The following is a 27,985-nucleotide window of genomic DNA, read 5'->3' as shown; positions in this document are numbered from 1 at the left end:
GAGGGAAAGTGTGGGGCGGGGGGGTGTAGGGGGAGAGAAAGGAGCTCTGCCCCTTTAAAGCCAAGTTGCTATCCAAACAGAAGTAAACAGTGGTGGTGGAACAGGGAGGCGGGGCTTCGAGGGGCGGCCCTCGGAACGTTCGCAACCTCTCGAGCGTTCGGAGGGGGGCGTGGCTTCGAACGCTGGGGCGGCGAACGTTCGAATTGCTGGGGCTCGGGGAGGGACTGCGGGCGGGGACAGAGCCCGCGCCGCGGCGAGCGCTGAAATGCGATGGACCCGCGAGGGGGAGGTCCAGACTCGCGCCGAGCTCCGCCAGAGCCGAAGGCAGGACGGGGCTCCCGGGGAAGCTCTATGCCGGCACTTGACTCGCCGCCTCCCAGCCGCCGGAGGAGCCTGAAAGCCCGGGCCCGAGGCCTCCTGGAGCCGCCCCTCTGACTCCGCGGAAGCCGCCCCTCGGAACATGCCCGGAGCCCCCGGGACTCGACGGCTCCACTGAGCGAGCTCCTCTCCCGAGTGGATCTAATGACGCCGCGAAGGCACTTGCTGGCCTGAGAAGCGCCGGGACAACGTGGGTCCGGGAACGAGGCGGAGGCCCCGTCGGAAGAAATTGGCAAGGGGGAGGTAGGTAGAGTGACAGCTCCGGAATGGTCGCCCTGCTTGGGAACGGGGCACCTGCGGGTGGGAAGTGAGGGATCTGGGTAGGAAGGGGCTTTAGAGGGGCAGAACAGGGGAAGGACCCGATTCTAAGCTCCGCAGGGAACCCCAACCCGGAGAATTGCCCTCGGAACCGTCCAGGAACGGGCTTCTCCAACAACCAGAACCTCCTTGCACTTAGTAATGTGACTGTTAGGATCCTTTGCTCGTTTTACCTGGGAGTAAGGCTCGCTGAGCGCAGGGAGACTTCCTTCCGAGTAAGCGCGCGTGTAGAGCTCAGGCTGGCCGCAGAGGGCTTTGTCAGCCAGCTCGGTCTCTCGCCGAGGAGGAGCGAGCAACTCCTCGCCTTTACTTTCGGTTTGACTCCTGGCGGCTCACACCAGAACAGGGGCAGACCTGTCTTTCGGTGCACAGAGCCGGCTGTGTTCTGCGCGCTCCATAACGCTCCGGGCAAGTGGAAGGGCCTCCAGACCCCCCCTTAGAAAGTTCGCACTCCAAAAGCTTCCAGGAAACCCCAGGTGAAGTCGCATTGCTCGTTCAACAAATCTTGGGCGAAAGATTCCCTTTCCTCCTCTTGATTTGTTGGAGATAGCCTTTGGGAACGCCGGAGCGGGACGGAGGTCTTGGTATTGGCGAGGATAAACAAATACAAATCCGTGGGATCTGGCAGAGATAGTTTTCCCCAACTTCAGCCGGCGTTTGCCTACCTGATAGCTGAGACCCTCGGCGGGCTCTTAGCCTTTCTCCCACCAAGAGCGGTTATTTATTTCTCTCTGACATCCAAGCAAAAACTCCTTTTAAGTCCTTAGCCGTCGGAAGCCCTTGAAAAAGCAAGGCAGAGCCAGCCAAAGATCACGCCGGGAAGACTCTTGTTTCTGCAGACACTGGCCTTAATTAAATTAAGGATTCGGAGTAGAAAGGGAAGTGACAGTGTGTCTAAATAACATCCGTGTTTGATTCGCACCCTGACTACCTCTGCTCTCAAAGGGAAACACTGCACTTTCTGGCCTAATTTCAACCCCCATCCCACCCCCACCCCCACACTTTCTCATTGTCAAGTTTGGCACTTAAACGTATTTACTTTGTACTGCGCTGCTTGCTTTCCGTGGAAGGAGGGTTGTGAATATAGGACTGCAGCCTGCAAGATGGCTCAGAGGGCAGTCAAATCTGTATCTAACGTTGTTCGGGGTGCAGTCCTACGCCTTGTTTTCATTCGATTCTGTGAAATACTGCCTTATGCATCAGTATGGATACAGCAGGTAGAGAAATTCTGCTATGTCTTATTTTAAAAATATACCACCTTTGGGTTGTGCTGAAGCAAAAACAAGATCGGTGTGAATATTTCACAACTTAAACACGTGGCTTTGAAAGTAAACTTTAGCTTTTTTTAAAAAAAAACTTATAGGCTGTAATGGATATCCCATTGAATCAAAGGGCAAACGTGGGCAAAATCTTGTAGAGAAGCGATCCCATGTAAATGAGCAGGTTCTCCTAAAACCTGCGCCACTATTTTCCACGTAAATTTATAAAATGTACGCCTAAAGATCATACTTGTATGAACACTTACTAGGGAATGAAGTTGCAGTGGTTTAACTAGTATCAAGCCCCATTGAATTCAACAGAACTCATTTCTGAGTAGCAATGGTTAGGATTGTGCTGAAATAAATGGAACCTACTTCCAAATAAACATTAATCGAATTGTCTTTTTTTCTTGCAATGGGAAGCTCTGAATATATTTGCTTTTTTAAAAATAAAAAACTAAAATTATATTCAAAAAGTGGCGTATTTTTTCATCATATGCCTTTAATCAGAAACGAAAATGTCGGTGTTAAACAAAAAACCCTCAACTTTGTTGAGAACAATTAATATAAAATAAACCATAACTGGATTTTTATGTGAGCGGCCTAATCCCCAAGTCCTGGCCCTCGGTCTTAAAACAGGTTAACATTAAAAGTAACTCTCGCTTGATTCATTGGGATTGTTTCACTTAAATGTGTATTAAGGAGCACAGCAGCAGGAAGTAAACTCTAATTAGATCAGTAGCACTTAAGTTTCTGATGGATGTGTTTTTAGGAACTGTGAGGGAATCATTTAAACCGACTCAAATTTTCAAGCCGCTTCGAAGGAAAATGTCAAAACGAAATTGGAGTCTCTATCCTTAGCACATTTGCTTGGAAACAAAGACCATCGAAATCCGCAGGACTTCTAGAAAATGTGTGCGGTGAAAGTGTTTGGGGACAAATTGCATCGTGGGCGTGTAAAAGCTGCACATCTGACATATAAATACCTAGGCATAATACTAGTACTTTGGTGCTATGCATTACAGCTATTTTAATACGGAACAGAAAGAGTTTTTTTTTAAATTAAAAAAATCACGTGCTTTCTGGGTGTGTCCCCCCCCCCTTTTAATCTCCGAGAAAACATGTTTTTCTTTCAAGCGTACATTTCAGTTTTTTGTGTCAAGGTCCTGCAGCATGATGTTTTATCTAAATCAAGCAGTCCAGCCCAGATGGAGAGGGGATCCCCTCCCCCCTCGTTAGGAAAGGACGCCCTTGAGTAAGTCTGGAAGCCCCTTGACCCTAGCACTATGGGAGCTCCAGCATGAAAAAGTAAACGAACCTCTTTCCTTTTTGCTTCCCATCTCTGCGTGGCGATGTCTCTTATCAGGATAGCCAGCCCTTGTGCGGTCGCGTTGCAGTGTCGAGGGGGTGGCGGCGGTGGTGGTGTGGGCGCCATGATTTGTGCATTTATTTATTTATTTGCAAAAGGGAAAGTGATGAGTGGTGGGAAAGTCGTCGGGGGGGGGGGGAACGGGAGTTAATAGTTTCGGTTGAACGGGCTGAGTGAAACCCTCTGACTGTCACACACCTCTCATTAACCCCCTTCCCTGCGCACTCGGATCGCATACCAGAGGCAAGGAAGAGGCTGCGTGTTTTGTTTTGGGGTTTTTTTTTTTGCTACCCCTTTTTAGCGCTGCATTAATTTAGAAATGGTCCGTCCCCTCCTCCAACCCCCAGAAGCAAAGCTCTGCTCGGCCCGGGCGCGAGTGGGAACCCGGGCCGAAGGCAACCAGGGCACTTCGGCCCCTTTGGCCCATCAGATGTTGATGCAAAAGAGGAAAATAATGCACGATCAAGTGCGCTTTATGTTGGCACACGTATAAGACCCTGATGGTCTCTGCTCCTCCTTCCCTCTTTGCAAACTGGCGGTGCAGAGAGGCCTACGGCTGCCATTGGAGAAATCAATTAAGCCTTTTGCGCCCAGGAGCGCTTCTATCCAAACTGGTTACCCCTGCAGACTCACAACCCAGCCTCACGATCCTCTATTTTTTGAAATACAAAAACAAAAGACGATGCCTTTAAAGAGGGGGGGGGGTTCAGATTATTTCCACTTCCCGCAAGGCGCAATTCGGGGATAGAGAACCGGTAGCTTTTTTCCGACCAGGCATTTGGAATAAAGCTCAGTTAAGCTCCTGTGACCATCTTCCAACCGGATTATTATTGTGTGTGTTTTTAGAGAAAAGTATCTGGGGATGCCTAGAAAGGAGCATCTGAAGGCTTTATTTCTTTTCTTTCGAAAATTGCCTTGTGAGAGCGAGCGGGACTAACAGATGTGGCCGAGCCCAGCCCGTCCCAGAAGCCCGTTTAAATGCTTAACTCCCAATTGGATTTTAGGGCCGCTTTTATTTTTCTCGAAGTATCACATTTCCCACACTCCTTTCGGGAGGCTGCAGGGACGTTCCAAATGCAATAAGAAAGCGGAGCAAGGAAGAGCCGCCAAGATCCTGGGGCAGGAATGGCCGCGAAACTGAAGTGCTGGATGAGAACAGGGCGGGGGGCGAAAGAGTAAGCCTCGCCCGCCTCCTCGAGCGAGCAGGGCAGTGCTTGCCAATGCTGCTTCTGCGGGGCTACAGCACCCCCCAAAAATAACCTCGACCCCAGATTAAGGTCCGGCTGCCTGCTGGAAGCCTGGGAGCTGAATCCCATGTGGGAGATCCTCGGGGCAGCGCCCTGGTGCGCTTGCCTGTCGCAGAAAACCATCCCCGAGCGAGGTGGCTCTTCCTAAGGACTCTCAATGGAGGGGGCTGGTGTTTCCCCTTGCAGAAAAGCGGCCAGCTGGGCCCTTGGCCAGGGCGCGCGGCTACCACTCGCCTTTCCCTGAAGGCCGTCTGGGAGAGTCCCTGGGGGTGTCCCTCTTGGGTGGCGCCTTGGCCAGCTGAAAGGGATCTACGAGAGAGGAGGAGGGAGGGGGGTATTCCGAGCCTGGAGCGCTTGGCGTCGAGGGGCGACGGGGGAAGTGTTGCTTTTCTCTCTTTCAATTATCTTGATTAATGAGTTGTCGCTGAGGGAAGAAAAATAAGCGCAGCAGCACCGGGGAGGGCCAAGGCGGGCAGCCCCACTGCGGAGAGCCACCAGCCCCTCCTCTCCAAACGCCCCCGCCTTTCCTCGCCTCCCGCGTCGGACCTTTGCTTCCCCGCCCATGGAGACCCCTCTGCTCCCCTCCCCCTGACTTAACCCCGCCAGGCCAACCTCAACCGACGACTTCCAAGGCCCGGGAAAAGGCGCTATATCAGTTCAGGGCCCGCGAAGCTCGCCATTGAAACCTCGTGGACACTTCCGACGGAGCCGGTGGAACTGACTTTCAGTGGCGAGGAGGATCCCAGGCGCTGACCCCCCCTACCCCCTATATGCGACGAAAGAAACAGCCCCCAAGTTGTAATTGTTCTTGCCCTTTCATTCAGCACCGGCCGGCCCTGATCGGTTGGCGTTTTCTATCCCCATTGCCCTCCTGAGATGATGGGTGTCTCGGGCAAGCGCGCCAATTCGAGGCCCAGGCTGCAATCCTGGGTCCACCTGCTTAAAAGCAAGCTCCGCCAAGGCGAACGAGCCCTCCACCTATGTCTCCTCGGAAGTCACGTCCATGAATTTGAACCGGATTTCTCTTCCATGAAAGCATGGGCCAGGTCATCGGCCTTACCCGTAGGTGGTTGCTTACTTGGGAGCAAGCCCCCTTGTAGTCAGTGAGACCCCTATTTATTACATAGTAGGATCCTTTGGTGGGAAATGCACTGGATCGGGCTGCGCGCGTTTGGAAGTGTTTCAAGATGGGGCATCGGCGTCTTCGTTCAGTCTTACAACCGAGGCCAGCTTCCCAAAGGATTGCTGGTAATAGATAGCTGTGATCCATAATACAGCCAAGCAGTGCCGTCGTACCGGTTGGACCTCGTGTGCCCTTTGCATGGTGGAAGGAAGTTAAATCGACCCAACTGAACCTTACTCTCGTGTAATATGTTTGGGATCGGGGCCCCTCCGTTTTCACTGGTTAAATGAGTCGGGAGCCATGTTAGATGCACTGTGCTCGCAGTTATTTCCCTGTGCAGAGGGGGAATCAGCGAGTATTTATCACTTTCCCCTCTCCGCCCCCTCCCCCGCAAGCCCCTGACATGACTTATCGCTTCTTCAGACATCATGAGCTCTTAAAGAGCCTCTTGCTCCCCACCTAGGCGCATAAAAAGTCCATTCGAACAAGCAGGATCGCAGCCAAACGCCTTGAAAAAAAATCTATTTGTGAAGCTCGCTCATGTTGGACGGGAGTCAGTAGCTCGCTTGTAAGGGCGCGCGAACTTCCCTGCTTACACCACCACTGTGTGCGCTATGGCAAGGACGCAGAAACCGCACACCAAAGCAGCCCCTGCTTCCAAACGGCTCCTGTCCTGAGCCTCCAGCCTTGCAGGACACCCGCTTCGAGGGTTTAGTGGCCGGCACATCCCGCTCCTCCTGGGTCGTTTCAAAAATATGGACTTTGTAGTCAGTTCTGCCATCAGTACAACTCGCATTCAGAGAAATGATGGACCTGGGATCCCCCCGCCGCCGCCGCTTTCAAAGATTCTAGTCCTCGTGACCTTGCACGCAGACGCAGCCCTTGCCAGGAAACTCGGCTTTGATTTCCTGATCCATCTACGATACTGGAAAGAAAGAGTCACTCTGCCTAAACCAATTGCGGAGTGTGTGTGTTACAGGGGTCCGTGCGCTTGGCCGGCTTAATTGCTATTTGATATTTTCAGGTGATATTTTATTTGCGTTGGCCTCTTCCAGGTAATGCCGTTCCCTCTCAAAGTTGCTTGCATTTCTGAACATTATATATGATTCCGCCGGTTTGGGGCCCGCTTCACCAGTGAGATCCATTCGGAGTCTGAATTATTCGCCGCTCCAACGACAGCCCTCTCATTCGGACCCCCTAATTATTTATCCTGGTTGCGTATTATTGCTGTTAATATTGTTTAATTCTACTGTACTTCGTCTTAAGGGGCCTGCAACTGTACTAAAACCAGGCCCCTCTTGTCAAATCCAAGTGTAGACGCTGCCCTTGCAATAACCTGCCTCTTGTTTTGTTTCTGTTCCCTTCCCTCCCTCTGTCCCTGCTCAGAACCTGCGCCCGTGCGTGCGCCCCGAGGAGCCGCGGGTCGCCTCTGGCCCTCCGCGGCCAGGCCCGGCCGCTGGGACGATGGGGAGCAAAGCGCTGCCGGCGCCGATCCCGCTGCACCCGTCTCTGCAGCTGACCAACTACTCCTTCCTCCAGGCCGTCAACACCTTCCCGGCCGCCGTGGACCACCTGCAAGGCCTGTACGGCCTGAGCGCCGTGCACACGATGCACATGAACCACTGGACGCTGGGCTGCTACGCCGCGGCCGCCGCCACGGCCGGAGGCGGCGGCCCGGCCGAGATCAGCCGCTGCTCGGCGCTGAGCGAGATGGCGGCGGCGCAGGGCCTGGTGGAGCGCTTCCCCTTCCCGGCGCTGCCCTTCGCCACGCACCTCTTCCACCCCAAGCAGGCGGCCGCCATCGCGCACGTCCTGCCGGCGCTGCGCAAGGAGCGCCCGCGCTTTGACTTCGCCAACCTGGCGGCGGCGGCCACGCAGGAGGACCCGCCCAAGGCGCACCAGGCCGCGGCGGCGGCGGCGCATGGCGAGCTGGCCAAGCTGAGCGGCCCCCTGTCGGCGGCGCTGGGCAAGCTCTCCCCGGACCGGAAGCCGGCGCGCGGCAGGCTGCCTTCCAAGACCAAGAAGGAGTTCATCTGCAAGTTCTGCGGGCGCCACTTCACCAAGTCCTACAACCTGCTCATCCACGAGAGGACCCACACGGACGAGCGGCCCTACACGTGCGACATCTGCCACAAGGCCTTCCGGAGGCAGGACCACCTCCGCGACCACAGGTCAGCTCCGCTGGAGATGCAAAAGGGGGACTGTTGGGCTACTGCCCTCCCTCCAGCATCTTTGGAGAAAAGGGTGCCCATGGGGTTATGCCATGCAGGATCCAGCCACTGCCCGACCCTCCATTTCCCTTGTAAAAGTAAGCCTTATGATGGATGGCCTAGTAGTGGTTCTGAGGTTGAGCTGCATAGCTGTCAACTTTTCCCTTTCCTTGCGAGGAATCCTATAAGGGAATTTCCCTTTAAAAAAGGGAAACGTTGACAGCTATGGGTCGAGATGCCAACCAGCAAGTCCTGGGCTCCAGTTTCCCCCTAAACACACTTAGAGAGGCCTAGAGGAGGAAGGACTGTGTTTCTCAGCCTCTTGTCTGCAGTAGGGAGGTGGTTTGTGTTTTTAGTATGCTGCCCTAACTAACAGGGCAGTTCTCAGTATGTAGGAGGGGCGCCGGTAGGATTTATTTCCTAGGGAACAAGGTTGGGACTGGGAGTGTTGGGTTGATTTGCATAGAAGCAAGTGACGTTGATCAGAAGCAATTTTCTTCCACTTCAGTGGGCCCAACTGAGGGTGAGGGGTGCCTTCAAGGTGGTTGGCTTTCATGACACTTCTTTCCAGGGCTCTGCATCTGATCCCTACCTCCCGATGGGCTTTCCAATCTTTTCCCTTTTGCTTTCTTTTCTAGTCTGTAGGATTTGATAAAGGCTTGGTGATCCCAGCAAAAAGGCAGCAACAAACCATTTTACCTCTGTAGGAATAGCATTTGATAGAAGTCCAGTAAGGAAGCTGCAGAAAAAAAATCAGTAGATTTATAGCCTAGCAAATGTGGATGAAAACTCGAAGGGGAGGGGCAAAGAGAAGGCAGTATGTTCCTTGAAATGAATATTTCCTAACCCTAATGGGATGTTTGTTCTTTTCTGTCCCATACATGCCAGAGAAACAACATTTACAATGTGTTTGTAGCAATGTACAAATGGCCCTTTTCCTCTGTTGCTTGCTCTGAGAAGCTCAAGGGCTTTCTGCCTTTTCTCATCCCATCAAACGATAATGAACTGTGGGCCAGATCCTGTGGGGCTCTATAAACTTAGTAAGGCAAAATTCCAGCTGACCTCAGCTGGAACAAGTGGGACCACAGCCTTTACATGTTCACCTGAAAGCAAGTCCCAGTGCACACATGTGAAAGATTGCATACTTACATAGGACTTTTGTGCATTGCTACTCAGAAGTAAGTTCCACTGTTCTCAGTAGAACATACACTGTAGTAAGAGTGTTTAGGATTGTCTCCTTAATTTGTTAGCAGAAAAGGGCAATGAAGCCCTTTAGATAAACCACTGTCAAGTGGCTGTAGAAAAAAACCCTATGAAAATAAAATTGGAAAAGTAGATTTCAGTGTTGAGTTAGGCTTAGGCTGCAACCTGGAAGCAAGCTTCATTGACCTAAGTGAGACTTATTTCTGAGTCAACATTTATAGCATTGTCCCATTAGTATAATTTTCCCCCAGATACTTGAGCTACATAGAGACTACTGTTAACTGTTATGGCTCTTTCTGTGTCTACACATACTGATTCCAAATGCCTGCATTGGCTTTTAGGTATATCCATTCCAAAGAAAAACCGTTCAAGTGTCAGGAATGTGGGAAAGGATTTTGCCAGTCCAGGACTCTAGCAGTTCATAAAACTTTACACATGCAGGTAAGGTTAGATCCATATTGTTTTAGACAGTTTATTTTTATCTTAATTCTGTTTCAACTCTTTATACATAGCAATATTCATTATGAATAAGTAAAGATATGTAACTGTACCAGAGGAGTGGTGTTGATGGTTATTTAAATTAGATAATTTATCCACTACTGACCATCACTTCGCTTCATTGTGCAAAAAATATGACACAGTCTGAACTTTTATTCCAGATGTTCAGAGTCATTTAAATCATTTTTTGGGGGTGTAAATTGTCTTGACTCATTCTTTATGGTAAAGAAAATAAGCACACTGGGATCTTAGAAGGATTAAAGAAGCCTGCATAAGTTGTTTATGGTTGTGTTCCAATGCACAATTACTTGAGAGTAAGTCACATTGAATTTAACAGGATTTTATTCTGAGTAAACGTGTGTTGGCTTGAACATCAGTTCATTTAAGACTTGCATATTCCATAGCTGGAAAAGATTCTTTGGGAAGCCTGACACTTCTGAAGCAGATGAAATGTATGCTCTGTTTTTAACAGCTCAGATTAAAAAAGACTTGCTTTGTGGAAAGCTTTTCACTGATAGAGATGATGCAAGTATCTCTGGGAAGCTGGGTGGATTAGCAAGAAGCATTTTTCAGTAGATCCTAGAGATGGGGAAATGTGATGAAGTGAGGATTGTCCTTGACAGGCAAGAAGATATATCCGTGCTGTTAAGGCTGTAATCTTAAGCACACTTACCGGGGAGTTAGTTCCAGTGAGCTCAGCTGGACTGACTTCCGACTAAATGTCTATAAGGATCAGGCTGCAAAGAATTGTGATCTTGTACCTACAGCAGATACATGAGCTACCCCTGCCACCCCCACCCCCCCCAAATGCATTTACTGGGAAGTAAACTGTTAATAAGTTCAGTAGAACTTGTCTTCAAGTAGGGCTGAACTCCTAAGCATACTTGTTTCCTCCCTCTTTGTTTATTTTTATCTTCATAACAACCTTGTGCAGTAGGTTAGCTAGAGATATAGGGGATTGGCAGAAGTTCACCTGGTGAGCTTTCTGGCTGAAGAAGAATACAAATCCACATCTCCCTGGTCCAATCCAAGCTTATATGTACTATTCCTGACAAGCTCTCTATTTTATTTTTAGGGACTTACTTCCAGTTAAATGTGCTTATGACTGGGCAGCAAGCATGCTAGGATCCTCACCTTACTTTCAGGACTCTAATCATCTTCAAACTTACGGATATTTACTTTGGAGTAAATCCCACTGAATGCCATAGGATTTACCTCTAAGTAAACACACATAGGATCAGGCTACAAATGCACATACAGCCTAATCCTGTTTTGGGTTTATTTGTTGTTGTTGATTTAAAAAACTAAGAAGTAAACATTGTTTTCTGTGGTGTTTACTGCCCATTTAAATGTGCCTAGAATTGCAGCCTTATGTGGAAACCGCTTCCATGGCATTTAGGCCTGAGAAGGGGCACTTAAAATTTGTGAAGATTTATTTCCCGCTATGGCACTGGTGTTTTGAAGGGTAACGAAACTGGGGAGGGTGTGTGCATATAACAAGAGAAGTTTTGAGAAACTCAGTAAACCAGGTAGTTTGTAAAGGGTTTAATCCTTTGCTTGCTTCAAATCTGAACAGGAATCTCCACACAAATGCCCCACATGTGGAAGAACCTTTAATCAAAGAAGTAACCTGAAAACTCACCTTCTCACCCATACAGACATCAAGCCCTACAACTGTGAGCAGTGCGGCAAAGTGTTCAGGCGAAACTGTGATCTGCGGAGGCACAGTCTAACTCACACCCCGCGGCAGGACTTCTAGAACCCTCCACAGGGAGCTAACTCTGGCTCAAAGGACTTGAACTGTAGAGAAATCTTTAAGCCCATGCACATGTGGACAGATGTATGCAGGGCCCCAGCCTCTCTCCCTTGGCTCCTGCCAAAAGCAGCTGGTGTGGGCAGCAGAGGGGAAGTGACAGCAGCCCCAAGCTGCTTTCCTCGGCCCAAGAGCACCTCTTGTAGATAATAACATCGCAGCTCATTTTAGAGCTCTGTACAGAAACTGTGGCGTCATGTGTGTTTGTGTACTTCTTTTTTTTTTGTCTTACCAAATGCACATTGGTAACAAGGACAACGAGAGTGAAAAAATATTTTTAAAAAGTGTATTGCAAAGTAAACCAGTTTCCCCCCCAACTCTCTCACGTTTGATAATTAATGATTCCACGGAAAGTGTGGTTATTCAGTTCTTCTTTCCGTGTCGGTTAAAAAGCAGGAGAGTACGGTAACTGAAAGGTAAATGGCGTTTCTACTTAAGCTGGGTTGTTTGGTTTCATTTTTTTTGTAAGAACGGTTTTGATTTCTAAATATCGTCTGTACGTTTGTAAAAGGGATCTACATTTTCAAGTGTTTTAATGGTGCAATCCTTTGCATGTTTATTCAGAAGTGAACAGTTGGACCTCAAGATCAGTTTAATAGTACACCTCAAGACATGACTCCTCTTGAGTAAGCTCACTTGTGTTATATAGGATTTACTTTTAGGTAATGGATTTAAAGGAGCATATTGGGCACTAAGCCTCATTGAGCAAATATACAGGGGGAAACGCTGCAGAACTGCCGTTTCTTTACTTGTGAAGACATTTTACGAGCATACATACGGACAGAACATTTAAAGTACACACCAAAGAATTCTGGGGACTGTAGTTTTTAAGGGTGCTGGGCTTTGTGGCCCTGTGAGGGGCTAAACTACAGTTCCCATGAGTCTTATTGGGGGGGGGGCGTTAAATTTATGGTATGAATGGCACGCATAGGGCCAGGCTGCATTAAATCTGTAATGCAAAAAGCAAGCAAGCCCGGGTATCTTTCCTTAAAACGTTAGCACGTTTACCTATATATTTCCTCTCCTACGATTCCCCGTGCAAAGCTTTGAAAGAGAAACGGCAGGACGGGTGGTGGGCTGGCTGGGAAAGGCTTCAGAATCCTAAACCCTGAAGTTATTTATTAGTAACCTATTGGCAATCGAGCCTCAGAAGCAATAATCAGCTCTTCTCTACAGATTGCCTGAGATAGCGCCCCTGCTTAGACTTTGAACGCGGGCGGCGATTTGCCCGGTTTGAGACAGGGACTTTACACCGCCCAAGACGAGGCTGCGGGCCTGGCAGCTCCCTCGAAAACAAATACAGCGCGGTGGGGTGGGGAGGAAGGACCCTGCCCTCTCCTACCCTCCCGGCAGCCGAGCGGGGCTCCGCGGGGCCGCATCCGACGAGGCTGCCCAGGGGGAGCGCGCGGGAGCCACACGATCGCCAAGGCGCAGCAGCAGTGCTCACGTAGAGCGCACGGGGCTGCCGTGGGGAAAGGGAGCCCGTTTCCAAAAACGAGGATCGGGGCGGAGGGAATCGGCGATCACGAAGCGGAGGAAGGGATGCAAAGCGAGCACAACGGCAGCTGCCGAGGGAAGCCAAGCTGACAGCTCCGGGCAAACGCCTCTAGGCGGAAGGCTGCCAAGACGCGCTCTGGCCGGCTTCCCGCGCTGGGAAACACGCGGCGGGGGTGGAGAGAGAGCTCGAGGGAGCCTCGGCTCTGCCCGGGAAAGGCGGAGAGGTGGAGGGTCTGGTTGCTATTGGGTAGATCCGGGTTGTTATCGAAGGTGAGTTTTCTGAGATGGGCCCTTCTATATCCGTAAGAATAGATTCGGTTGCACTGCATAACAATTTTTCCTAAAACATGTGCTGCGGTTACTTGTTTCAGCAACTATAGTATAGTAAAGTTATCAATACAGGCCTAGACATGGGCGCAGCCAGGATTTTTGTAAGGGGGAGCAGTCCTTTTGTTAGAGGGGGAGAGCCTCAGTTAGCTATTTATTTTTTAATATATATATTGGGGGGGGCAGCTGCTCCTCCCTGCCTCCCCCCCTTTGGTTACACTTATGGGCCTAGAAGCCCTCTGTGGAAGGGAGGGGTAACCAAAGCAGCTGTGTTTTATCTGGGTGCCAAATTTAATGGCGTCACAGCCCGGATGTCCCCAAATGACCGTCCAGAGAGCGACCAATGTTGGGGGCAGAAGCATCCAGGCCCCACATAAGTACCTGGACTGGCATCTGGGCACGTGGGACCCAGCAGCGCCTACACTGATTGGCGCAGCATATTTTTTCTAAAAAATAAATAAATCCCACATTTTATAGTTTGGTGGGGTTGATGGCCATGTATCACTCTGATCAGGCACATACATGCTAACAGATGCCTATTTTATAATTTTTATTTTAAATGTGCACTATCTTTTTCTACAAAGTGGTTATTACTCCCAAGTGAATGTGCTTTTTACCAGATGCAGAAGCAAACCCCATTTTGTTCAGGATGGTGCTATGATTTAAGCGAGTTTAAAATGAGAAACTCCATGTGTTCAGAGTATTCCCCCCCCCCCATCACGGTTGGCAAACTTTTTTTATTTGCTCTAATGTATCAGGAATGCAGAAGCAGCTGTAAAACATGAAGTGATGGAGGAAGTAGAGTAATGTTAATTTTGTGCTTCACAACCAAAATAATACACATAAAGGAGGGAAAGGTTGTAAGATCACTGAGTCTGGGGACTAAAATTTCTGAGCTGTATGGGAGGGTGGGGGAAGGCCAAAGGGATTTGGGCCCTTGACATGCATATGTAAACTCATCTGACATATGTATAACCATATAGGTCTACTCTACACATTCTGAAGTGGTAGCAAGAAGGGATTGCTACCTTTATATATATATGAAGCTGCCTCATACCGAGTCAGACCATTGGTCCATCAACTGGATTGTCTACACTGAAAATTGAAACTGGAGTTTTTTCCAATCCCACCTGGACATGCTGGCTAAAAAACCAGGGACCTTCTGCACACAAATTATGCATTCTCCCACTGAGCTAATGCTTATCTGGTTTTTTCCTTTAAAAAAAAAATTCTCTGAAACTCAAAATCTCGCACAACGATGAAGCAGGATAGAATACACGTCTCCCTAGTCTGATATGTTTTTGCTTTCAGATTTTTAGTGTGTGGTGGTGGTCATCATGTAAAGTATGGGAGCATATAAAAATGGTGCGCGCACACATACAACTCAAAAAGTGGTAACAGTGTTCTGCCACCTCATTCTGCTGCAGGTGTAGACCAGGGCCCAGTGTGAAGAATCACTGAGTTGTCCCAAAATCTAGGTGCTTCTGTGAAACGATGCTATGAGATCTGAAAGACATCAGAATGTGACATTGCTGCAAATCGGTGAGGACAAGAGGTGGTTACTCAGTAATGAGGGGGGAGGCTATTCACGTGCTCAGAATACTGTATTATGACTTCACATGCTCCAAAGCTGAGCCATAGTGTGGAAAAAGAAAGGCTGGCTTGGAGCCCTGTCTCAGATTAAGTATAATAGTCACAGGGTCAGTAACATGTTACAAGCCAATGTTCCCAAAGTGGGATTTCAGCTTTGGTGTGACAAACTCAGAAGCTCATATACTAACTACATAACTGACACTGCTTTCTCCCTGTAAGTGCATTATTTTACAGAGTGACCCTGAAACACTGCCACTGTTGCCAGTGAAGATGTTTGCCATATCTCCATATTATTATAGTTTTAACCCAAACGTGTGAAGCATTTTACATTTACACTTTAAAAACTTAGGCAGGAACCCCAAGGCAACTCTTTACCTCCACACCCAACATTTCAAACCACACTTACTTATTTCTTAGGTGCTATATAGAAGTCATTAAAGGTAAGCACAACAAGATTACTTAAAATGCAATATGTTGGGACTGTTTAATCCTGGATATAGTCAGCCTTTGAACCTTGGCCATTGAAATCTCTTTTTTGCCCATCAAAACATCGAAGAATATCGTTGCATCCAAACTAAGCTGCTCTGTAGTTCCACTGAAATCAACAGGAATAAAGACTCTGTGACAGCTAAATTGTCAGAAAGCGTGATGAACAATCTGGATTCAACAGATTTCTCCTCCTTCACTAATCTAGTTCTCTCCCTCTCTGTAGATACTGATTCTTATGTTCAGCCTGCATTTGAGGAGTTAATAAATATAATGGTATAAAAGAGAAGGAACATTTGTGCTCAATATCTCCTTTAGCGTGGGTATTATGTAATAGCCTTGAGGACAGACGTATACTTGGCAAAGCACCTTGACACGAGCGGAATGGAGCTGTCTTCTCTGTGTAGTTTGCTGTTTTATTTACAACACTAGGTTTACAAGGCTTATCTTTGTAATGCTGACCTAAACATTTAAAACTCACATAAGACCATTCAAGTGCTCTTTGCTAAAAATATTCACACAGCTGGGAGCAGCAGTTCTATGAAGTGCGAAGAATGGGCCACTTATCCCCTGTAAAATAAAATTTTTGCATAATCCTAAAATGTAGACCTTTAGGATACATGTTACCAGTTTTAATCACAAATGTATGCTTTATGGGGAGACAGATAGCAGAGCATTCCCTTCAGCATCCCTGGTAAAAATTGGAGGGCAGGACCCAACTCTGATGATCGAAAATTATTACTATTATTTGACCACACTTTACACTAAGGTCCCCGGATAGGTTACAACATCTTGGGGGGGTGGTATTTTCAGCCCCCAGAAATGGGTGAGAAATGTTGGGTGGACCTGGAATGTTTTGAATTTGGAAGAGGGAAGGAGAGTCTTACTATGGGAACGAACAGCAGTGGTTTCCTCTCTCCGCCTAAAAAATGTATAAAATATATATTTGTTGCTTCCCGTGATGGTGGCAGCTGAAGAGTTCTTCTCAGCAGTCACAAAGGAAAGCTATGCAAAAAATGCATTTTAACATTTTTTTCAAGAAAGGAAAGCACTGTTCCCTGCTGCTAAAATTTCCCACAAAACCAGGGGGGTAGTCCCACTCCTTGACAATCTACAAATCCCACCCCTCAAGTTTGCCACTTTTTAATATAGTGGTGTGATGGAGTAATTCATTTCAGCCCTAGTACAGTCAGGGGGATTCCAGAGGAGTATTGGTACAGATTATGAAACATTTCAAGGTGCTCCCCCTTTCTATTCTAATGTTCCATGAAAGTAACACATAGGGGAGCAGCTAGAACTCTTTAAGAAAAAGCAATCTGAAACTGACAAGTTTTAAAGGCATCCTTAAATGCTTATAAATAAGAGGCTAGGCACAATTAAGTGGAGAGGGGATTCCATAGCTATGGGGCCACCGCAGGGAAGCTCCTGTCTCTCAGGCCTGCAAACTTCATTGATCTTACTAAATGTTGCATTGTCTTCAACAGGCGAGGAAGAGCAGATATTGCACAGCACATATGACAATGGAATGCTCATATATTCACTCGGGGTTCAGTCTAAACCACTTTAGAATATATGTAGGTAGGATGGCTGTTTTCCATGAAAGAAAACATCCTTGCACATAGAAAACTAATGTGTCATAGAGAGGGCTGGAGGGGGAGAGTGACTCAAACCTCTCTAGCTGATGTTTTGTGTTCTGAGGAGTTAGTTATATTATAGGAAACAGTATTCCATCAGGGAGCCACCACCTGCCATCTGAAATAGTACAGCCTAGACCTATGCTTGCTATTTCAATGGGCTCAAGGATAGGACTGCACTAAGTCATGCTGTTTGAAAAATGCAGAGCAATTTGTCCTTGACAATCACTCCATAACCATGGAGAGCAGTCATCCGGGATGAATGGTGCAACCCGCCTTAACAAGTGCTTCCTGCTAATGGATGAAGCTAATTTTCTGTGTCCTGAAAGAGAGAGGTTAAAAATTAAGAACCAGAACAGCAGGCCTGCGGCTTTATCACACTGAAGTGAAAAAGAATAGCAGTGACACAGGCTATCTCATAGCTGGATATAGAGTACCCAAACAGTGCAACTGTACATGACAAGGAACCAAATCAGTCTCAATAATATATTGAACTAGTGGGCTATTGAATGAATTATCCAAACAGAGAAGCAGCATATCCGCTTTAAATGTGAATTCAATACTATGAATTCTAAAGTGAGAAAGATTAGCAGCTGTAGCAGAACCACACTTCTGCCAAATTATAAAAAAATCAAAGGTATGAGTATCAAGGACCTTTAAAGCCTCCTGCTGCTACAATTACAGCCCTACTAGACAATTTTCAATGCGGGTGGCCCTGTGGGTTAAACCACAGAGCCTAGGACTTGCCGATCAGAAGGTGGGCAGTTCAAATCCCCGCGACGGGGTGAGCTCCCGTTGCTCAGTCCCAGCTTCTGCCCACCTAGCAGTTTGAAAGCACTTCAAAGTGCAAGTAGATAAATAGGTACTGCTCCGGCGGGAAGGTAAACGGCGTTTTCGTGTGCTGCTCTGGTTTGCCAGAAGCAGCTTAGTCATGCTGGCCACATGACCTGGAAGCTGTATGCTGGCTCCCTCGGCCAATAAAGCGAGATGAGCGCCGCAACCCCAGAGTCGGTCACGACTGGACCTAATAGTCAGGGGTCCCTTTACCTTTACCTTAGACAATTTTCAAAAGAGATTTAGTTGGCCTCAAATCTGCTATCAGGCAAGTCAAGATTTCTGTGTGTGGAGTTGGTTAGATTTTCTGTCCCTGGAGTTGAAGCACCTCCTTCTTGGCCCTTTTGGAATGTCACATTCTTTGGGGTGGAAGCCTTGCTCTGTCATCTGAAGCGTGCTGTAAGCTGTGGTTGCTCAGTGATTACAAGAAATGCATTCTGCCCATGTTTAGAAACACACTTTTCTGAACTACCGCTGTGTAGTCTGGTATCTAGTTTTCAGCCTAAAAGTTTCTCCTCTTCCCTGCTCCACTGAAACACACATTTAACAGCAGGCATTCTGGACCAGCAGGCCAAGTGAAGTTATATTTTTTCCTCCAAACTCTTCACATCTCTTTGGACCAAACTCTCTTACAATTCAGTGGATCAAAACATGAGTTTGATAGCTTACTCAGCATGATGCCTGTGTCATTTTAGATTGCTTCTCACACTGTGGGCAATATAAATGACATGAATTTGTTAGGACAGTGGTTTTCAGTCTCTGGTCAATGGATCAGGGCCAGCCCACAGACTGCTTGTTGCTGGCAGTAGAGGACTCACAGTTTTTTGCTGCCAGATGGAAACTTCACTTGTCTCTCATTTCTGTATTCTAGAACCAGAGATCAAGCACTCAATATCCTAGCACTGGGAATCTGAACCAGCCTCTATTGATTGGCTGGACTGGAGCAACACGTTTTCTCTCGTTAAAGAGGACCACTGCTGTATGGGGAGAGTGTCTAAGACAGGGATGGTTGACTGTGTCAGTTTCAGTTTCTCATTATTCTACATAATTTTTGCATCAGTTTGTGATTTTTATACCAAAAAAAGAGAACTGGCACAAAAGTTCATACACATTTTCCTGTGCATTTCTCAGCAGACCAATAAGTGAGGGAAGGATTCACTGAGGCCAGGAAGTCTGAAAAAGATATTTCAATGCCAATGAAGAATCATATCCAGTCCTCGTCCTACTCAGACTAGACCCATTGAAATGAATGAACATGACTACCTTAGCTCAGTTAATCTTAGTAAGTCTACGCTAAGTGAAACTTAGTTGGATACAATCCAAAGGCATTATCGCTGCAACCCTATCCTCCTTTACCTGGAAGAAAGTCCCACTGAACTCAATGGGGATTGCTTCCAAGTAGCCATTATAGGATTGGACTGTTTAAGACTTACAGAGATAATCAATGGAACTTGGCTGCCCCCCCCTCCTTAAATTTCCCCAACCGCAAACATAAAACAAAGGGAAATATTTTAATTAAAAATTAATAGAATACTGGAATAGGATACTAACACCTTTTGCCTACCGTCATTTTACACAGAGACCTCAATAAAACTCCACTGCTTAAGCACCACCATTTAGAGCAATGCTTTTTTGACATTGAATGCACTGGGATCAATAATATGGCAATATCCTTGTTGCTCATTTAGAGAAAATGGCTTCTGTCTCAAGCTTCAGTAGCTCTTAATTATGAGGTTAAAAGGTCTCGTCATTTTCCAGTAGTGGGAAACCTTTAATGTTTTGTATGTACACATAAGTGAATGGGGCTGAGTGATTTTATTAAAAAAAGAGAGGAAAGGTAGCATTTTTCTTAAGAAAAAAATAATCTGCGGTGGTTTACAAGGTGCAATCACTTGACTTGTCAACCGACATCCTTTGGAGCATTACTCGCTTGGTGAAAGGGTCAGGATCATTGCCCCAGGTGTTTGGAAGGTGCTTCAAGGTGTGTCAGCATATTCATGTCAATTCTGCACCTCTCTGGCATGGATTGAAAAGTACAGTTTCGAAATCTCCCCGTGACCCATTATCTATGGATCACTGATAAGCGAGAATGCAATTGCTCTTGTCTGTCATATTCATACAAGTTTGCCTCTGTGCAAAGCAATGCAGCTGCATTTCAACCTTGTATCTGGAGCTTCAAAGCTAGGGCAGAAACGTGTGAATTTATTTACAGACTGTGCATTAAGCAGTTTCACTTACATTATGCAATGTTTAGACTAGCTGTTGCATAAGTAAGTAAAACAGACTCCAGCTCTAATCCTAAACATATAATTTATTTCTCACATGTGCCTCTGCCCCTTTTCCAGTGAACTCTGGGTGCTGCGCACTTCGTTAATTTGTCTTATACTCTCAACACCTCAGGGAAGTAGGTTAACGAGAAAAAGTAATAGTCACGTGTCCAAGGCAATCTAGATTGCTCAAAGTGTAGTAGGGATTTTTCAGCTTCCTGGTTTCCAGGTTTACCCCTACCTGGTCTAATGCTTTAACCTAAGGTTGGCCATATGTTGTTGGTTCCAGATGCTGCAGAACTACAACTCCCATCATCCCCCACCATTGGCCATACTGTCTTGGGCTAATGGGAACTGGAGTCCGATGAATCTGGAGGGTGCCATGTTGGGTATCCCTGCTGTCACCAGAACTGTACACCACACTAGCATTAAATACTCACTTACTTGAAAATCTTATTCAATGGAATTGGGGCTGAATCACATGACCACCTCTGGCATGGTTACTACCTGTGTATGCTCACGGGTACCATATGCTAAGATGTCATGTAACTCCATGCACACAGAATTCTGTGCAAATTGGATTTTTCAACATGCTTACAAGAGCTTTTAAAGTCTGGTCGGAGCGAAACAATATAAACTTAAAGCCTTTGCAGATGACTTAGTTTTGACTCTGCAGGAGCCAGAATCTAGCACGAAAAGAGTATTACTATTGATTCAAGATTTTGGTCGGGTGGCGGGATTTAAGTTAAACAAGCAAAAGACTAAGGTATTAGGAAAAAACTTGACAGACACAGAGTCAGAACGGTTTCAGAGAGAGACAGAGCTAAATGTGGTTAAAAAAGTAAAATACCTAGGGGTAAACATAACAAAAAAAAAATCTGAGTTTATTTAAGGATAATTATGAGAAATGTTGGACAGAAATTAAGAGAGACTTAGATAGTTGGACAAAATTGAAACTTTCCTTGTTAGGCCGAATTGCTGCTGTTAAGATGAATGTATTGCCAAAAATGCTGTTTCTGTTTCAAACATTACAGATTGTGGACAAAACAGAATGCTTCCGGAAGTGGCAGAGAGATATTTCTAAATTTGTCTGGCAGGGCAAAAAGCCCAGAATCAAGTTTAAGATATTAACTGATGTGAAAGAAAGAGGAGGCTTTGCCCTGCCAGACTTAAGGTTGTACTATGAATCAGCAGCTTTCTGCTGGCTAAAAGATTGGCTACTTCTCGAAGACACTGACGTACTGGATTTGGAAGGTTTTAACAATGCTTTTGGGTGGCATGCATATTTATGGTATGACAAGGTTAAGATTCATAAGACTTTCAAGAATCATATTGTCAGAAAAGCAGTGTTTAATGTCTGGACAAAATATAAAGACCTATTGGAAAATAAAACTCCAAGGTGGCTTTCACCTTTGGAAGCTAAGGCCCGAAAAAGACTCAATATGGAGGCCAAATGGCCAAAATATTGGGAAATATTAGAAAAAGATGGAGATAATTGGAAATTGCAGAGTTTGGAGAAAATGAAAGATAAAGTGCGAGACTGGTTACATTACGCTCAGATTAAAGAGGTTTTTAAAAGTGACAAAAAGCTAGGGTTCCAGGTGGAGAAATCGAAGTTGGAAACGGAATTGCTGGAGCCTAAGACTAAGGTACTTTCAAGAATGTATAACTTGCTGTTAAAATGGAACACACAAGATGAAACGGTCAAATCGGCTATGATAAAGTGGGCACAGGACATTGGGTATAATATTATGTTTGAGGACTGGGAAAGGTTGTGGACCACTGGGCTGAACTTCACTGCATGTAATGCTTTGAAAGAAAATGTTATGAAAATGATATATAGATGGTACATGACCCCAGTTAAACTTGCAAAAATATATCATTTGTCTGACAACAAATGCTGGAAATGTAAAGGAAATGAAGGAACATTCTTTCACCTCTGGTGGACGTGCCCTAAAGTGAAGGCTTTCTGGGAAATGATATATAATGAGTTGAAAAAGGTATTTAAGTATACCTTCCCTAAGAACCCAGAGGCCTTCCTTCTGGGCATTGTCGGCCAGAGGGTGTTAAAGAAGGACCGAACTTTTTTTCTGTATGCAACAACGGCAGCAAGGATACTCGTTGCTAAGCATTGGAAAACCCAAGAACTACCCACGCTGGAAGAATGGCAGATGCAACTGATAGACTACATGGAACTAGCTGAGATGACTGGCAGAATCCGAGACCTGGGAGAGGAGAAGGTTGAAGAAGATTGGAAGAAATTTAAGATTTATTTACAAAAACATTGTAATTTGGTTGAATGTTAAGAAGGATGCTATATCATAAATAATTTGGCACCACTAAATTAGATGGAATTAGGAAGATAAGCGAGATTTAAGAAAATATTAATTTTTGGAGAATCACTAGATCATATTTAAACACTTAAATTTTGGGGATATAGGAATGTAAACAAGGTGATAAATTGCTGGTAAAATTTCTCAGTGATGAAAGTGAGAACGGGAGACGTGAGGGAGTCCAAAGAAGCTATGAAACTATGTTAAGATATATGTTATATTGTTTATTCTTTTTGCATTTATATCTAAAAAATCTCAATAAATATTTTATTAAAAAAAGAGCTTTTAAAGTCTTGTTCAACAGCACAGGTGTCAACAGGATTTTCTGGACCCAGCACACACTATTATACGGATTAGGCCCTGAAACACACTTGCAAACAAGGACACACATTTGCATTTGTTTTGTGCAGTATTCAAATTTATGTCCTCTTCTGCAGGTGGATTGGAGGAGCAAAAGATAAATCAGTGGCAACACATGTAATATATTGTCTGACAGACAGAATGTGAAGCTTTTCCTATAACATGTTAAACTTCTGCCTGCCACATATGCACTGTCGGTGTTAGAGGAATAAGAACCCTGCTTTCCCCCAATGCCAACCCTAAACTAAAGTTTAGGTTGCAGTCTTGTGGCTACTTACCTGGGACTAATCCTCATTAAACACAAAGAAACTTATTTCTGGGTAAACATGTTCAACAGTGTACTGTATTAACTATACAGTGAATTCTTAATGAGTGTTTGACCTTTAGCTCCTAAGTGGGATCTGTTATGTACTGAAGTTCTCACCCTGGACCAGCAGGGGGATACTGTAGATAGTTATGCAAATAAGGGATTGAAAGTGACGTTCAGTGATTGGATAGTTTTAGAAAATTGTTACAGTTACATTGTACTGGAGCGCTATATAAGCAGGCTGACTGAACCCAGGACAGTTCAGTTCTGTCCTGGCCTGTGAATAAACAAGAGCTGTTTGAAGAATCGCTGTGTCGTCTGATATGTTCACCCACAACTTAACAGGAACTATTACAGCAGGAAATATGCCTGAGCCTTATTGCAAAATTTTCATATTTTGTACTTACTATTGGAGGGAAGGATTCTTTAACATCCCCCCACAGTTGCTGTATAGCAGTATTTGAAGAAAATAACTTTTATGGAGATCTCAGATGAACTCACCATGAGAAAGGGGTATATTGGTTGCTATAAAAAAGGAACTGCAAATTATGCAGCTTCCAATGGCTAGAAAATAAGACAGAAGCAGGAAACATTCACTAAAGGAAAGGTGCGAAAAGACATCCCTTTGGATCCCAGGGATTCCTGCTGGGTAGCTGATGGTTCTCAAACCCTCTGGCAGATTGAGATGATGAGACCAACAGCGGATCCAATGGTCAAGAAGGCGGTTTCTGCACATGCTATAGAGGGATGTGAGGGGCAGATAGGACTCATCAACCTGGGAAAATAGCCCATCTAGGAAAAGGAAAACTCTGATCCTAAGCCTCCACCGCCTTGCAGGACATATTTGGGAAAAGAAAAGGCTAAGGAATAAACCCTGCAGAAACCTGGAGCAGAATTCCTATGATGTTTGGATGGCGCCTTGTACAGTGGTACCTTGGGTTACAGATGCTTCAGGTTACAGACCAGAAATAGTACCGCTAACCCAGAAATAGTACCTTGGGTTAAGAACTTTGCTTCAGGATGAGAACAGAAATCACGCAACGGTGGTAGGAGGCCCCATTAGCTAAAGTGGTACCTCAGGTTAAGAATGGACCCCCAGAACGAATTAAGTTCTTAACCTGAGGTACCATTGTATGCCTCCTTCCAGCGATTCCTGCAGCCGAGCTAGTGCCAAACATCTTGCTCTGCTTTTCTTTGAGCCACATCAGCAAGGCTGGGGGGGGGGGGTATTGTTCTCTGGGCAGCCCAGAACCTCTACACACACTGCCTGGGTTTGTGCTCTGGAGAGGTCATTTTGGTGACCGCAGCGTTTGACTTCACTCCCAAAGGCGCACTCCATTTTCTCTAGAGAAAGATGGACGCCAGCAACAACTGGTGTCCAAACAACTCACTTATCGTTGACAGCTCTGCCTTCACTCATAGGCTAAAAACACAGACAGGTGACAGCAGTCAGGCGGGCTCATCTCGCAGTAATCACTTAGAATAGTATCTACATTATACCTGCCTTTCAGGAGCCCTGCTCAATAGCATTAAGAAGGCTTTTCCGTGGGAATTCCTGGGCCACCTCCCTGCGTAGTACCAGGAAATATATTCAGTGCTTACCATGCCAATGATGTTTGTGTGACCCATCTCTTCTTCCCATGCAGTTAGGATCTAGCTATTGTTCCAGTGTGCCAACCATCTATGATCATGCTTCACTGCTTCCTTTAAGAGATTGAACCACTGATAAGCTGCACTTGTTACAGTAGTGTTGACAAGCCTCTTCCTTCAGCTCCATGCTAGTAGTGAACAAAATTCAAGCCCACTTTTGACCAACTTGTTTGGTGGTTCCACCTCTTCAAGACTGCTGAGATGAGCATTTTTCTTTTACCCGGCTTTTTTCCCACACTTTCCATGACTCTGAAAGGTCTTGTTTTATTTGTTGCTGCTCCTTTTGCTACACACTGCTATTTTGCATTTTGCCTTAAAGTGACACATCTTGATTTATTGCTCTTGATTGTCGTCAGACACCTTGTGCACCTCTGATTGGAATAACAGCCTCTAGACATGTAAGAAAAATAAAAAATAAAAAGTTGTATAAGGATGAAATGGCAGCAACGGCAGGTAATTGCCTTCAAGCTTCATAACCGGAACACTTCTACTCTGTGGATAAAAAGTCTTATCACTGAATACCTTGCTCTTCTGACAGTGCATATAGAAACTCCGGCCACATCTAAGCAAGGTCCATTGAATCACTCAACTTCTTTGGTCTCTCCACTACAAGGTGCCAAGTTGCCCCACTCTGGCTGCAATCCTGTGCACACTTACCTGGGAGTAAGCACCACTGAACACCCAGTGGGACTTACTTTCAAGTAAGCATTCAGAATATTGGACTGTACAACTTGATTGCTGGTAGCATTAAAGAGCCATTCTGTCAGTGTACAGATCTATGTGAGCAGCTGCCTTTTAAAAGTCAGACTCCTTGTCAATTTCCCCATATTGTGTGCTTTCTTTGTGTGCCTCCTCTGCGAGAGGTCAGGAAGATGGCAGCATGAGAACAGGCCTTTTCTGCAGTGGCACCCTGCTTGTGGAATGCTCTCCCCAGGGAGGCTTGCCTGGTGCCTTTGTTCCATATCTTTAGGTGCCAGGTGAAAACATTCCTCTTCTTCCAGATCTTTGGTTATTTAAACAATCGGTGGCTTTTTAAAGTGTGTGTGTGAGGGGTATTGTTTTTGTTTGTTACTATGGTATGTATTTTTGCATTTTTATATTGTAAATTGTCCTGTGATCCTCGGAATAAGGGTGGTATAGAAATTTAAACAGCAACAATGATGATGCTTACTCTGACAGCCAGCATGTCTCTGTTGTCTTAGGCAACACCTGCAACCGTATCCTTTTAACTGGAGACACATGAAAGTGTGTGCTCCACCACAAAGCAATGGTCTCTCCTCAGCTTAACATAGGGGTTAGAATCCTCATTGTATTTGTTCTACCCGCTCCGCATGGCAATCCTTGCTCTGATCCAGTACGATCCCTCATGGTGGGTGAATGGAGGTGGAACACTCACAGATATGTTGAGACCTGTGCTTTCAAAGCAATGTGTCTTGTATCAAAGGTGAAGTAGCTGAGGGCTAGACAGCAAACCTGGTGGGCCTCTTCTGTCAGGCACTTGCTGCAGGTGGATGAAACACGGCCCCGTGCTTCCATTCTCACCTTTTTACCTATTGTTTTTCATCCCACCTCTGCAGATCAGCTTTGATCAAATGTCCTAACATATTACTATAACACCTGCCTCTTCCTCATCTCTTTTTACATATTTCGCTGTGATTTGCCCCCCGCTCACTAGAATGAAAGTATTTCATTTTTAGCAGATACTAATGAATGCACAGTGTGATTAACAGTGCAATCCTATGTGTGTATACTCAGAAGTAAGTTCCATTGTTTTCAGTGCAGCTTGCTTCCCGGTTATGTGTTCAGTTTACAGGAGGTCAACTTGCAATCCTGCAGATGTTTATCAGGGAATAAACCTCAGTGAAAATAGCAGAAATTACTTCCAAGCATCAGTCATACTGTGCGGAGGCTTTCTCCAGCAAGGATTTTCTTTTCTCTTAAAGCACTTTCAGGGCTGATTTTTATCATCTGAGGTCCATCTCTATCTGCCCTCACCAAGGGAAATGTGGAGGGTGGCAACAAGAGAATGGGCCTTTTCAGTGGTGACTCCCTGCTTAAGAAATGTTCTCCCCAGGGAGGCATGCTTGGTGCCATCACTGGCTACTTTTATACACAACAACAACAACTTTATTATTTGTACCCTGCCCATCTGGGTTTCCCTAGCCACCCTGGGCGGCTTCCAACAGAATATAAAAACACAGTAAAACATCAAACATGAAAAGCTTCTCTTCAGGTGTCTTTTGAGGCAAAAACATTTATCCAGGCAAAAGCATTCTCTTCAGCCAGGCTTTTGGCCTTTAACATAGAGGGTTTTAGATATTATGGTTCCTTTAATATGTAGGATGTGTTAGACAGCCGTTTATGCATTGCTGTAGTTTTTATTTCATTTTATTTTTATGTTTTATATTATAACTCACTTTGAGTTTACTCTTTGAAAATATGTGACTATAACTATATGAAAAAGGAGTAAGCATAGCTGTCAACTTTTCCCTTTTCTTGCGAGGAATCCTATTCGGAATAAGGGAATTTCCCTTTAAAAAAGGGGCAATGTTGACAGCTATGGAAGTAAATGAGATGGATTGAAGAGTCGCAGCACTAGTGCTGGACCACCAGGAACAGGTCTCGGCCCCCCAGAAACCCTGAGAACCAATGACATCATAATAATCAGCAACTTTTGGGGTTGACTATGCTGCTTCAATTAGAGGAAAGCTTCTGGCAGTCATGTCTGCCATATTTTATTCTCCAGGGAGCTCTCTGAAAAAGGAACAAATAGGGGGCTAACAATCTAGAGATTTGCTCCACTTGATACAGCAAATCTACTCTCTAAAGGACTTTTTAAAAAGGAAAATGAGTTGTGGAGGCCCCCCTTCACCACCATTGCCATCGCCTGATAAACAGGAGGGGAAAGAGAGACTAGGGAGACCGACCAGGCAAGTTTTGAGGTGAAGTGAGGTAATGAGCAGGTCAGCTGGGACATCCAGGAATTTGGAGTCAACATGTAGACCACACCCAATTCTATCTCTTTGTTCTATCGGAGCTGGGAGAGGCATGGCTGAGGTTCTTGGAGGCAGTTCTTGGAGATGGTGATGGGCAGCATGTGGGACAATAAATTGAAGCTGAATCCTGAAATGACAGAGGTGTTATATTTCCTGAATTCTCAAGTCAGGGAGGTGGGGAGATGGCCTGTCCTGGAAGAATCAGGTCTGCAGACTGAGAGAGGTTCTGGATTCACTGGAGTCTATGGTGTCCTCGGTGGCTAAGAGTGCCTTTTTCAGCTGT

The 27,985-nt window shown here is 45.9% G+C and overlaps 1 protein-coding gene and 1 long non-coding RNA gene across 3 annotated transcripts; one reads left to right on the top strand and one right to left on the bottom strand.

The window, feature by feature from the left end:
- Window positions 1-177: 177 nt before the first annotated feature.
- Window positions 178-11,735, top strand: OSR2 (odd-skipped related transciption factor 2). 2 transcript variants are annotated; one of them, XM_083749830.1, is made up of 4 exons: window positions 178-621; window positions 7,081-7,865; window positions 9,449-9,548; window positions 11,264-11,735. In XM_083749830.1, the coding sequence occupies exons 2-4, from the start codon at window positions 7,159-7,161 to the stop codon at window positions 11,336-11,338; spliced, it is 882 nt and encodes a 293-aa protein (XP_083605956.1). In that variant the 5' UTR covers window positions 178-621; window positions 7,081-7,158; the 3' UTR covers window positions 11,339-11,735. The 2 variants fall into 2 exon arrangements, with proteins under 2 accessions (XP_083605956.1, XP_083605955.1); XM_083749829.1 differs by having other exon boundaries at window positions 202-621; window positions 11,182-11,735.
- Window positions 11,631-27,985, bottom strand: LOC310849563. The gene is made up of 3 exons (XR_014566981.1): window positions 27,634-27,985; window positions 24,659-25,096; window positions 11,631-15,568 (listed from the first exon to the last, which is right to left on the bottom strand). It is a non-coding gene; the product is annotated as an uncharacterized lncRNA (long non-coding RNA).

The sequence above is a fragment of the Podarcis gaigeae genome, assembly GCF_964106915.1.
Source record: "Podarcis gaigeae genome assembly, chromosome: 7".
Classification (NCBI taxonomy): domain Eukaryota; kingdom Metazoa; phylum Chordata; class Lepidosauria; order Squamata; family Lacertidae; genus Podarcis; species Podarcis gaigeae.
This window is presented reverse-complemented; position numbering and strand designations above follow the sequence as displayed.

Coding starts and splice junctions, on each gene's coding strand:
- OSR2 (XM_083749829.1), top strand. CDS start 7,159: ATGGGGAGCAAAGCGCTGCCGGCGCCGATCCCGCTGCACCCGTCTCTG. Junction 7,866..9,448: donor GACCACCTCCGCGACCACAG/GTCAGCTCCGCT, acceptor ATTGGCTTTTAG/GTATATCCATTCCAAAGAAA. Junction 9,549..11,181: donor ATAAAACTTTACACATGCAG/GTAAGGTTAGAT, acceptor AAATCTGAACAG/GAATCTCCACACAAATGCCC.